Raw genomic sequence first — 14,517 nt, 5'->3', positions numbered from 1 at the left:
TAACATAAAACACGTACGCATATATTTCGACATTAAAATACCTTCAACATATTCGAATGAACAAATATTTTTGGAACTCATGGTACGAAAAATTGCTGATTTCCATTGGCTCATTTCGTTTTTGGAGAGAGGTACACTCATTTCGGTTTCACATATATTGTCATTGGGGGAATAGAGAAAAATGTTAATTAAACAACAAAAAAATGTTTTTGTTCCGTTGTCGTACGGATGAAGACGACGAAATATTGTAATTCGCTGTTATAATGTATTTGAAGCACATAATTTTTGCATTTTATTTTTTCTAATTTTTTTTTTGTTTTACAATTTTATGTGATCTTTTTTTCTGTTTTTATTGTTTTTACTCACAACGTGTCTATATGTCTTTAACACTTAAAAATAATATTAAAAAAAGTGTGTGTGTGATTATGCTTATTTTTTTCGTTCGTTTTATAGTAGTTATAACTTATGTAGGTACAGTATCATAATTTGATATCTTATGTACGTACATAATGTTATGTTGATATTTCTTTCATAAATAAAAAAAAGAATTTAAAACGTGACTTGAAACCACGATATACTTTTTTTCTCTTCTAGGAATATCTGGTTTATTGTCATTTTGAAAAGTTCTCTAATTTAATAACACCATAATACCTTTAGCAGTGTGTTGTATATATATATACATGTATATTCTGTGTAATCTGGAGAGTGTTGTTTGTAATGTTTTTAATAAATTTAATATATCTATTTCAGAAGAGTGTGTACATATCGAGGGATAATCACTGTTGGAACAAGTTTGATGGAATTTCGGAATCGCAATGAAAATTCTTTTCTTTTTTCATTAGAGCTTCGGACGTAGATTATTCAAATCCATGAGTCCAATTTTTTTCTTTGTTTTTACTGGGTCCATTTTATTGCCCAAGGGTCTTATTTATGGAAATTTTAATTCTGAAAATTACTAAAAATTCGGAGAGTTTCAAGAAATTCCTAAAAAATTTCAGCATTTTTTCGGATATTTTTAGAATTGTTCACAGTTTGCAGAATTAATATTCAAAACAAAAAGCCCTGGGCCTGGCCTACGGTCTATTTTGTGTCTTGAGAATATTTCAATCTATTTCCACAGATCAAAAATTCTTTTTGTCATTTGGAAATAAAAAGAAGTTCCTACATCTAATCAGATGTCCTTATTTGTCTTATTTGCCTAACATTGTAGGTTAGGTCCCAGAGCCAGAGCCAATAATATATTGTAGAAAGACAGTTTCGTAAGGTTCATTGTCAGGACAAACAATAAATTCGTCACTCAAGACAACCACATCAGAACGTTATATTTCTCGGCAAAAAATATATTCAACACAGTCCATTTCGGAGAATATTCAAAACTGTATTAGTAGAGATTATGATCGAGGAAAATTAAATCCTTGTCTTCCCATTGCATCTCATCCCAGCCGATTAATAACTTCATACGATGACCGCATTTGCTTACAGTAAATTTAATTTCAAGAGCCTGACCGAAATACGCACTCATTTCATCTTCCCATTCTATTTCCAGAAACTCTGCTCTTTTCGTCAAAATGTCATTCTTCTACTGAAAACCTTCGTTCACGTGTATCACGCTCCGAAAGGAAACGGACCTTTTGTTTAGGTTTCATACATTCTTGTGTGATGGGAGTGTTATCGGAATGGCATCGACTCTACCATAAAATACTGTGTGCGAGACGCATAAACTTTAATCTCTTCCTGAAAAGTCTGTTCTTTCGCCAGAAAGCCTATCGTAAAATTCCATTAAATTTTGATGGAGTTTTGCTTATGACTAAAGTTCAACAGTGCTTTCCCCCTCGGTGTGTGTATCTACAATATAAAATATAAAAATTATAATTTGACTCATAAACGAGATGAATCAAAATTTATGTGTCATTGCGTTAGAAACTGAATTATTATAATATGATGTCCAAAGATACATTGCGTCATTTTTCGGTTGTTGCTGTTGTTGATGTTTTTTTTTTTAAATTTTATTTCTTTAAATTTTCGATGGTAGTGAAGGAATAACAATAAAAAGTCATAGACTTAACAAGTTTTTTTTATTATTATTTGTAACTTATAAATTGTGTATAGATGATTACATTCTTTTTATATCTTTAAAATTTATATATTATGTCATTATACGTTTAACTTAATTGAACTCTCTTTAAATGATCGATTAGGAAAAGTATTTTTTTTTGTTATCCATTCAAATGGCTGATTTATTTCGAAAACGAGACTTCTATGTCACCGGGTTCTTCTTTCTGTTGACTTTGTCATGTAAATTTAATTATTCTGAACAGTTGAATGATACACCTTCCATTTGCACTGAAAATTCTTACACATATGAAAGTTTCTCTCAACTGTTTGTTATAAATTGCAATTCGGAAATTTTACTGTGATATGAGGGACAGGGCCATCAATTGAAGCGTTTCTTTTTGCAGATCAACAAAATATTTTTCCATCGTTAAAACAATCGTGTAACAGTTGTAATATTTTGACCAGACAGTAAGACCGAACATCGAATCAGTTATTTTGATGTTAATGTCATCAATGAAGCAAAATCTTTTACTTCATAAGTTCTAATTTACATTTTGCTTAGTATAGTTCAATGTTTACTTTTATTGTCGCTGGCCTTAGGAGATCCCATAGCAGTGTGCAACAGGTGCAAAATGAAAAGATCAGGTTTTAAATTATGAAAGCATTCAAAGCATTCTCTGAGCGATGAAAGAACCATATCAGAGGATCAGCTCTCTCGATTACGTGATGAAAGAAACATATCAGAGCATCAGCTCTCCCGATTACGTATTTATTTGTTGCTGGTAGCAAGGCACACGATACCCTTTGATCACACGCTGCCTCCGCACAATTTCAAGTATATTTCAAATTACTGCTTCTCTACGCGTTACCAAGATTAGCCTCTTAATGAGCTACAATTGCTTGCCAAGACAGTGTTCAGCAATCGGTATTCATTATTATCCTATTTTCGTTGAATATGAATACGAAACTAGTGCTTATGTCACACAATGTACCTACTCTATCTGCTTATGTGACTATTTGAATGTGTATTGCGCACATATCTTTCACACTTTAGCCAACGCAAACCTTGAATACCTTGTGGCGAAATTAGTTTTTATCTGAGCAAAGACTGTTATCGCAATATTCTGCATATTACAGAAAACAATTATTTTTAAGAATTTCGACTAATTATTTAATGTTCTGAATTTAGTTAGGTTTTGCTGTTTTATTCTTGAACAGTACACGTCTGTATTCCAATGAAATCCACAAAATTCTCAAAGTTTACGTGGAGAAGAGCCTGATTCCTAAAGCTAGCGATCCCGTTTAACTTCTAAAATCAAGGATGCTACTATGGCGTCTCATATTTCAAAGATTGATACCAAGTCTTCGACTTCAAAAATCGATTTCTCCGATAATTTTGTTGAACGCATCGATTCACTCCCGGATAAATGTTAACATTTCTATATCGTCCATCACCGTCGATCGCCTGCAGTTTAATGTTGAGAGCAAACTTATAAAATCAAATAAAAATTCTCATGAATCATTCGAATTCGAAAAATACGTTGTGCGAATTCGTTTTAACCAAATGAAGAATGAAAGAAACATTTAAATTATTGCAACAGTCCTTAAAATTATTCAAATTAATTATTTTATTGAGACGTCGAGACACCTATATATAGAAATTGATGTAGACATTTAGTGTGAGAACTGGCGCTTCAGAAAGAAAGAAAAAAACATTTGCTTCGGTATAATGTGGGCAGACATCGAACGCTAAATGTTTAATGCACAAGTTAAGTACTACAGCTACGGTATTGCGAAGAATTCTTTTTTAAACAATGAATTGAAAACAGTTGGAAAGAAAAATTTTCAGTCTAAGGACCTCCAATCATTCCAAACTTTCTAACAAGGCCCATTTTGAACTTTCAGTGCATATTTAAAAAAATACTTTTGAAATTCCTGAATATTTCTATCAAATTCTTCTCGTTTAAATTCAGTCTTCAAAACAAATCGGCAACCGTATCGAATAAGGTAACGCATCTGGTACTTCATTTGATCGAATACTTTCAACAAAATCTTTTACTTTTTGTGTTTTGACATAACACTTTGCTGTATAAGACCACATTAGCCTGAGCTGTGTTTATTTTTACTGTCGCTGCCGATAACAGATGTCTTAGTACTCTATGTGTTCTTGGAGGCAGACTGTGATCTACTATGCTTTGAGTTTAACTCAATTAGAATCGTAAAATGTGATGGAATTTTGTGTCAAAAGAGTAATTGGATAAAATTTTCCATATTATCGAAGCTGCCAATGATTTCTTTCTCATTTTAAACACTTCATATCAGTGCGTGTTAACAAACAATGAAACTATAAAAGCAATATGAACACCATTTCTACTGGAAAATCATCTCAAAGCACAAATCATACAACATTATGATTAAAGTACGGTCTCTTTCGTCGATTAAAAAACATAATAACTTAAAACAAGGTTAAGGTGGTTTTCGCATTTTAACCAAACAGGTGTAAATCTTTATCGTTTTCGTACCGAACGCATGTATTTTATGTTGTAAATAGCAGCACACATATCTTTCGTTCAAACATAGTTAAAAGAAAAGAAAAAAAAGTTTTGTTTTTTTTGTTTGTAAAAGCGTGTGCTTGTTTATAGAGGTTAGAATATCAAAATGCACATGCTTAATGGATCTTACATTTTTAATATATTATTCAAAAACATTAATTTTCTTTTCTGTTACGTTTTTTATTGCAAATTTTTATTTGAAACAAAATAAAAAATGAAGAGCTAAAAAACACACAGACGGACTTTATTATTGAAATATAAAATTATGAATAATTTAAAATATTAAAATTTATTGTCGACAGCAGTTTTTCAATTCCTTGTTTCCCAGGAGTATATTTTTATCCTCAGGTCATTCAAAATATGAATATTTCTCATATATCAAATGAACGCAAAGTATAAACACACAAAAACCAAACTTTTTTTAGGTAAAATTTCACATTTTTATATGATAAACAATAAAATTAAATTTTTTAATATCAAAACTTGGAAAACAAATATTCATTTTATGAGAAAAACATTCAACACCAGATAAATTTTAAAAGAAAAAATTTTTTCCTCTAAGATTCGAAAAACGAAAAAATTTATTCAAAAAATACATGTGTTCGGTCGGTGTATTATTATTTTTTTTGGTTCAGTAGCAGTTACATAAATAAATTTATTAATTTATCCTACGAATAAATAAGAGAGAAGAAACCACCTTGACTGCTAATAAATCAGTACTTAATGATACAAAACATTGCTATATAGAAAATTGGACACATTCTCAGGTAATATGGTGAAGTTGTTGTTGTTGTTGTTGTTGGTGCTGTTTGGTATATTATACCATGTGATATAAATAACGTATAGGTAACATAATACACCTGTACAGTGAAATACACATGTATATCGGTGACGGATTCTCGTGGATAAGATAATATGGTGAATTCCGAAGCATAGTTAGAGGATCACTCGAACGCATGGTAAAGATGGCGCTTTTCTATGAAAACTCCTTCGTGTCTTTGTGTGTCATTAACAATATTTTCGTGATTTTTCTACTCAAAGTCTCGTCATACAGAAGCATAGAAAATTCAAAGAACGATGTAGATTTGAAATCACCGCCACCATACCATTTCTCTATTACAATTCGTATTAAGAACAATTCGCGTTTTCCTTAGAGAAATGCTGTTGGGAGACTAAAGCTCGATTGTAATAGATTTTTAGAAAATTTTATTACATTTATAGTACATTTTGTCATAACGTTACTACTGTTAGCAATCTATTTTTTTGTTAACTAACTTCACGACATGCTACCACATGCATGCAATGTTCTAGCGAATCTTAAGCAAATAATAAAGATAACGTAACACTCAAGATTTCAGTCATCAAAGCCAACCCATTTCTGAAATGTTTTCTGGCGGTTTTGCCAATAATTCCGATAACTAGTCCGATAATTAAATTATTCGTCTCAATTACTTCCTGTAACATTTTTGCATAAAAGCGACGTCTGTCGAACAAATCCTGTCCTCGTCTTTCGTTGTAAACCTCGGTAAAAACATTTGTGAACACAAAACAATATCCGCAAAACAAACGCATCAAAACACTGATAGCCCACACCAGAAACGCAATCGATTCAATTTACTTTATAAAAATGTGTCCATTTATCGAACAATATACGGATTTCATGTACAGATAAGGTGGGATACGCATATTTCGATATCGAACGGTGGGCTCCTGATGCATATTCGACGAAGAAAAACGTTATTGCTTTTCTTTTCACGAAATGAGAAAAGAATGACCATACGCTATAAATATACAAACAGGACATCCAACAAAATGAACTTTTGTCTTTCTTAATATGGTTGAAACTAACCGCGACTAACCCGTGTAGTAAATACGGTTTTCAGATAATAAAAAAAATAAAAATAAAAATAAAAACCACACGCACAAGAAAAGAGTTGAATTCGAAGAAAAAAAATTGATTATATATTGGAATGAGTGTAAACAAAACGTTGTAACAAGATTTTTTTTTTCTCTTCCATTCCATTTCGAATTCAAGTGTATCAATAAATTTTGTTAGAATTAATTTTTATGTTGTAGATGAGTTGACAAAGAACCTATCTCGTAAAAATTGTTGTTTTTGAATATATTTTAAAGATTTTTTTTTATTTCTTATTCATTCAAAATTTTAACTATGCCATTAATTATTTTATAATGTTTCACTATGTAAATATTTGTGTTAACCTTTTTTTTCTAACAGAGAAAAAAAATTAATTGGGTTATCAGATACAATACCAGTCACAATAACTCTCAGTTACAAATTTTTATATTTATGCCAATTTATAACCAATTTTATTGTCAACAATTTACCATATTTTTTTTATCAATTATCTTTGTTTAGATTAACAAAACGAAATTTTTTTCTTAATTGTTCAATTTTTTTTTTTTTTTTTTTTTGATAGATCTATATCCTCTATCGTCGGTCATTCGGTTAAAATGATAAGAATCTACAGTTTCGAGAAAAAAAAATTATGAAAGAAAAACAACTAAAAACCAATTTTTTACCTCGAACATCCGCATTTTAACAAAATTGTTTGCTTCTGTTTCGATCAAATTATCGCAGTTCGCAGTGTGTGTATGTCTGCGTTTTTTTTTATTATAAATTTATATCTCTACTTTCCGTTTCTTGCTGCTAAATTTGATAAATCATAATTTTTGGTCGGCTTCAACATGTGTATACCTGTAACACAATTTGGTTAAAAGATTTTCGATTGCCCAATGATTTTCCTGTTGGTTTGTGCTGCATTTTGTACCACTTAGATATGGGATAGAGTTGCAATATGCCGTGTTTCTTTTTCATAATAAAACGTTTAAACCTTTGCCACATCGATTTAAAAATAGACAAGTTGCGCAAATGACGTATAATTTTAAAGGAACCTTTTAAGCTGGAAATTATAAGTCACATTTCATTCAAGAAGTATGGACAACACATTCGACCACTGTTTCGATCTGTGAGAAAATGAAATACGTCTTTCAACGTTTTGCATTAATATGCAGTTCAAAAATATCATTTCTCATCAGGCCATGGCGACAGTGGTACGCGATACAATGCTCTAACAACACTATTAGCGATTTGCGCAGGAACAAGTCTAGCGAATTATAGTTAAAATGAAATTCCAACTCATCATCGAATTTCCTAATTCATGTCCGGTCTGTGGTAGAGCTAACAGATAAAGGTTGAACTGGTGCATATGTGGACACATGAAAGTTTTTTCAAACCGTCAAAAGTTTAAACATACCTATGCGAGTTTTGATTCTTCTGTAAGAAGTATGGGATGGCTCCACCAAAAATCACCCGGGTTCGATTCCCGTTTTAGAGAATTCCTCGTGGAACTTTTTTAGCGATTATACCGTTATGCTAACGTCCTGGTTCTTTGAAGCTTCAAAATTTGGGTAATGGCAGTGTATTTGGTTCTATTTAGTCTAAGGATGCAACGACGTAAATACTGAATGACTCGTGTCCAAATGCGATGAATTTGTAAGCATATATCTAGCCTACATTTAGAGATAGATGTCAATTAAGCATCTGACTTTTCTCTGAGGATATTTGCATACTTCTAGGGGTGGTTCGGAAGTCATATTAAGCAAACTTATAGACAAAAAACATCCAATTTCTTTGTAGCTATAGTTTTTATGGCACCACATCAGCATTCGAATTTAGATATAATTCCGATACAGATAATGGCTCGACGCGAAAGTCACAGACAAGCTTAGTAATGTTTATATCCAAACGATTTACCGATTGTTGAGTAGAGTGTTTCTATTAATATTAGCACGGTTCACCAGAGTTTATTGACAAAATAATAAATTAACAAGCGAGATAGTGCTCACTTATTTTACCTTTGCATGTACATTGTACAAGTATAATCCAAGCTTAACTTTTTTCCGATTTACATAAAAAAAATATTTCGTATTTACCCTTAAGCAGCCGTAGCAATAATCACATTATCAAAACATACGAAGTTTCAAAGTTTTATTTTTATTAAAAAATATTTTTTCTTTTACACATTTTCAGAAGGAAGAGAATGCGTGAATTGTGGTGCAACATCAACGCCATTATGGCGGAGAGACGGAACAGGACATTATTTATGTAATGCCTGTGGTCTGTATTATAAAATGAATGGACAAAATAGGCCTCTTATAAAACCCAAAAGAAGACTGGTGAGTTATGTTTATTATCACAAAAAAAAATCGCTTTTCTTGGTTTTTGATTATATTACTGTCAAGCGTATATACGCGGTGCCGTTTCAGTGGAGAGTTCAGTGAACGCTTAAAAATATTGTTCTGTTTTGTCTTTTCGTTTTTAAGTGAAAATTAGTAAACTCGAAGCCTTGGGGTAGTTTCCACTTCATTTTTATGTTTTCACAAATTCATTTGAATTTTAAATTTATGAAATCGAAAGCAGTTGTGAGGTAAACCACCAATTTTCCTTTTGTTTGAATGGCTTCAAAACAATGAACCAGAATCCAAATATTGAATCATTCGTTTTCACTAAACCGAATCCCTTATTCCCCGTACATCCATAATCTACCGCAAGATATAAAATACGAAAAAAAAGCAAAATGTTTTATCGATGAATAATAATAAAAATGAATGTGATGTCTTAAGTCATAACTGTGGTTGCGTTTCAATTATTTTATATATTTTGTTGTCACGATCGTAGCCATACATAACTACCAAAAAAACACACATAACACGTAAAAAGATGGAAGCATAATCATACACACAAGAGATAATATATGATCGTGGCACGTTTCATGATTTTTCCGTTGTAAGTCAAGCATTCAATTTTAATTAATTCAATTAATGTAACACACATGCTACAAAACTTGCACATAATAATGAAATTATTGTGTGTAATGTGCACGTTAAATTGATTAGAATTTTTGTGAAGTGATTTTTTTCTCCCCGAAAAATATCTTTCAAAAGCAAAACGTTTGCCCTGGTTTGTCGGCTTATCCGACACCATTATCACATTGGATTCAAATCATTCAAATGAAAATCTGTTTCCAATTTTGTTTTTTCCTTCTCATTTCGGATCGATTGTAATTACGATGGCCTAAATGGAGAACCAATGTGCATTTGGAGTGTTCAAGTGTAAAATGTGTTTAAATGGAAAACTTATTTTATGGAAATTAGTGTTAATAATTACACAACTTCGGATGTCGATATTATTAAACGTATTTAATTTCAGAATCAGATGCACTAGCGCATAAATCATTCGATGTGATTATGCATGGAAAATTCATATTTTCAATTGTTTTAAAGTGCAATTAGTTTCAAGGCAATAAAATAAAATTTATCGTCGATTATTTCATTAAAGTATTATATGTACAGTATGTACGGTGTATATATAGCATTGCTTACAATTTCTTAAACAAATGTTTGGGTAATTAAATTTTTTATTGACTTTTTAATCACACAGAGACGAACATACACCTGTCACTTACACTTATCCACTTTTTCAAGTAGAGATAATTTATATTCGATCCAACGGGTGTATGAATTCGGAATTGATGGGCATAGCAATTTATTGTGATATGAAAATTGACGATTTATAACGATTTTTTTTGGGTAAATTACGACCACGAGCCTACCATTACGTAATGATAATTATGTTTATTAGGCGCTTTTGGTTGGCATTGTGGTTTTGTGAGTGGCGTTTAATTATGGATTCTAAAGGGATTTTTTGGGGTTTGAATGACCTTTTATGGAGCAAGACGTTTTATGCGAAAGTTTGTAAAGAAATCGCCGAATTTCTTTAGAGCTTTTATGACTAAGCAACAGGTCTACTATCAAGGCTGAGTACGTGGTTTTCGATTATGGTCTTCTGTTACTTCTTTTGTTGATTCAAGATCGTGTACTTCATTTGTTTAAGAGCACGCTATGCTATGTAAGACAACATTAAACTCATCGAGTATTTCTGTCGTTATTGTCGATAACAGATGAATAGATTTTTGCACAAAAAATACCTTTTAATCTTTTTTTTTCTTTGACGATTGAAGTTTTACATTCGTAGACGTAAATACATATTTTCGAAACGATCGTAACGGTACAACGACAATTGTAAGTTCAAGTTTGGACAGTTGACTGTAATAAAGCTCAACAAATTCGATGGAAACAACCTTGTACGAAGATTTTTGTTCTTTCTGTTTTGTTGCAGTTATTCTTAGAATTTTCATTGCAAACAATAACATAAGTCAAGCGTACACGTTCGGTGATTGTATGGACTGGAACATTTTGAGCACTTTTTATTCAAATAATAATTTTTCGAGATTTTTTTTTATATTGTCTTCAAATCTGTAGTTGTTTTTTGTATCCGCATATATTGTGTATTACTGTCCACATCCATATAAAATGTCATTATTCACTTATTATTATGTATCCCGGGGAGGAGGCAGTAATATTATGCATATATGTGTACATGTATGTATTACGGGCCTAATCGTAAAAGATCTATATACTCACTGAAAGATATTTTCACTAAGACCGCTCCTTTCGCAGCGTGAAATGATCATGTTGGAGAGATTTTTTCCGTTCGTTGGTTCGTTCGTTTTTTCTTTTACTTGTAACCAGCAAATGTTTGCGTATCATTCATGATTATCCGACTGAAAACTTTTCTCGCAACAATTTTATTTCCATCAATTCAATATGATAACAGGGACACATTTCAGATTATTAAAAGTTTATCTCCTCGGGAAGACAACAACCAAAAAAAGTTTGTTTCTCTTCTTCGGGTGGTGGGTTTTTTTCTTTCTGATTATTTTTGATTCAAGTACTTGGCAGCACAGCAATTCCGTTTTTCTTTTATGAATTTTCGAAATATTTATGAGGGAAAAACCGGAGGAGTTCAGCGTTATCTCTTATATTCCACTTTATAAAACTTTGTACATTTGCTTCTGTAGAACGTATATATAAATAATATTTCTTTCTCCTCCTTTCTTGGTTTCTTTCGTCTCTTGTCGACTTGTAAACATATAATAAAACGAATGAACATTTTTTCTTTTTTTAAATTGATTTCTCAGAAATATTTTTTTTCCTTATGAAAACTAATATTTTTTTTTGTTGTTAATTATAGTAAAAATGCCACTAAGTGAGGATCATTTCCATTAAAATTATATTATAGTCCGAGAGAGGAATAAGTAATAAATGTCTTTCATAAAAATTAATTAATTAATACAGATTTATGTTAAGCATTTACACATTAAATACACATGTTTTTTCGGACATTTTACATTCGGACTAGCGCACAACAAGCGCACGTGAATTATGGTCGAATGATAATGAAATGGTTTTATTCAAAATTATGTTAATTTTTTTAACTGATAAAAATTATGTTGCCCGTCAAAATATCAGAAATTATTTGAGAAGTTTGTTTTTTCGTCTGTTTCTCTCTTCGTCGACTTCATTAAACCAAAAAAAATATTATTGTTTATGGTGCTGTTGTGGTGTGTTTGTTTTTTTTTCGATAAAGTATCAACATTCAGTTAATATCGATCGTAAGTTGTGTGTATCGAATTATCGACAATATTGATATGATTTTTGTGGAGAGATTGGTAGCAGCGATTATTAATTTGAAAGGTATAAAAAAAGAGCTTAATCAGTGAAATATTGTCTGTTGAGTGAATGTTCGTATGAAACGTGTGCTCGTTGGATTTTTGGTTTTTCCGTTTCATTTGCTCGTGTCACTTTTTTCGATTTTGAGTGTAGAACTGAGCCAGATTTATTTTTTCTTTCTTTTACAGTGTAGGGTTGGTACTATACGCGATTTTTAAGTGTTGCAAAGTCGGTCATCTTGCCTTTGTTCTATTTTTGTGAAGTTTGAATCTTTTACTTCATTAGTTAAAGTATTCGTGTTGCTGTAAATGGAAGAAGACCCTAAAGCCCACCAAAATAGGCCCTTTAATTTGGCAGGTTTTAATTGTTCTGCTCATTCTGTATTCAGTACTCATAATGACGACTTACTTTGCAAATATAATGTCGTTCTCAAGCTTTTCATTAAAAATTAAATACTAAAAATGAAACAAAACAAAAAAACTTTCCAACCTAAGCAATTGAATATATTATACATTCAAAGAGAGAACTTAATAATTGTCTACAAAGTTTCACACACAAGTTTATGTTAATGCTAAATAGTCAGGTAGCACATAATATTATTGAATGGTTTCTGAAAAAAATGTATTTAAAAGAATGTCTCTTATTACAACCATTAACATTACATTATATCATTATGCCTACGCATTATATATGAAAATGAACAAACAAATTATAAAATAAGAAGGGAAAAAAAACAGTTTTGTAAGTAAAACCTCAACTCTGCAGGTTACATACATTGATATAGGTAAGACAAGTGACTTTTCTTAAAAGAATTAATGATTGTCAAGGTGCATGCATGTTATTTTTATAAAAAGTAAATTTACCTTTAGCCAAATATATAAACATGCAGCTATTTTACAATGCTACATTGTAAACAATATTTTTTTTTGTGTCTCTTTACAATATAAGAACTGGAAGTTCAAACATCGCATAATTTGCTTCTGTATTTTTTTATTCAATAATTCGATCGTTTTAAATTAGTTCTTACAGCAAGGACATTGTGTGCAAGTGAAATTGAATGCTCGTTCTTTTAAGTAGCATCGAATTCGCGAATCCGGGTTTAGATTTTTTTTAGTTAGTCGAACAGTAACAGATTTAAAAAAAAAATAGTCAGAACTTTTAATAATTCAATTTGTAGCTACTGGAAAGTGTACGTTGTTGGTGAAACCATTCACTTACAGAGCATTTAAATGACATGACAACAAGTTTGTAATCGTTAAATCTGTTAATTCCGTCGTTAAAACTATTTTTGGTACAAAATCTGGTACTTCATTAATTCCAGCTTTTATTTTTCTATATAAAACCTTTCCGTCAGGCCAATAAGCTATAAGCTAAAAACCGGAGGACAAATCAGTTCCACTTACCAATTTCACACTGACCATGGAAAAACGTAAACGACCTGAAGAGCGTTACGACTGTAAGATTGATTTGTCGTGCCGCCTCGGTACGCATGTTTGAACGACTAAATTGTTTTCGTAATTGCTCTTTTTCAACCGTTGTAAGGTTGTGTTTAATTTTAATTAAATTATTGCAATTAATTAACGACATGAATGTAACATGGATAGGTTCCGATTACCACATACACCACCTGATATGAAGTGTCTAATAATCAAATTATTCGATCAGAAAATACAGCAACAACAAAAAATTGTGTACGAGAACATTGAAATTGTTAATTGAATTTATGCTAATTCACTTAACTATGAAGTTCACACCGAACGAGCCCATAACTCATCAATGCTGTAAAGTAAGAGAAAACGACGTTTATATTGAATAAAAATTGTGCAGCGATGCATTTACAACAAAACCTATAAAAGTGTTATGAAATACACATTTATATCCTCCTAAGCTGAATCATAATTCTTATTGGTTATTTAGAGAGAAGAAGCTGAAAAAAATATTATTAATAATAACAACAAACCACCGAAGCACTTACTGGTGGAAGAAAAAAAAATAAGGAAAAACGAGAACGAACGAACGACCAGAGAATAAAATAATAATAAAAACTAAACTGGCAATATTTATGCTGATTTCAAATGAATAAAAGAACAATCAAAATACTACTTAAAATCCACTCAATGATATTCTTTTGTCTTTCTAAAGTTTATGTTTATTTTCTGTTTGAATGGCTCTGTTATTTATTATCCGAAGATTTATTTTTCCCTTAGCTTGTGTTTTACCACCGTGTTTCACATCATTGATGTGACGCTTATTTTCAAATAATGGCCGCTGCTCTTTGAATTTAAAATGATTTAAAACAACCAAATCCACTGGATTT

The 14,517-nt window shown here is 31.2% G+C and overlaps 1 protein-coding gene across 4 annotated transcripts in view; it reads left to right on the top strand.

The window, feature by feature from the left end:
- Nucleotides 1–14,517, top strand: part of LOC119067360 (GATA-binding factor C) — a 69,810-nt gene that overhangs the window by 33,779 nt on the left and 21,514 nt on the right. For all 4 annotated transcript variants that reach the window (XM_037170271.1, XM_037170274.1, XM_037170272.1 and 1 more), the window contains one exon: nucleotides 8,659–8,804. In XM_037170271.1, the coding sequence (XP_037026166.1) occupies nucleotides 8,659–8,804 (146 nt within the window). The remainder of the gene's footprint in view (nucleotides 1–8,658; nucleotides 8,805–14,517) is intronic.

This window comes from Bradysia coprophila (genome assembly GCF_014529535.1).
Source record: "Bradysia coprophila strain Holo2 chromosome X unlocalized genomic scaffold, BU_Bcop_v1 contig_12, whole genome shotgun sequence".
NCBI lineage: Eukaryota > Metazoa > Arthropoda > Insecta > Diptera > Sciaridae > Bradysia > Bradysia coprophila.
This window is presented reverse-complemented; position numbering and strand designations above follow the sequence as displayed.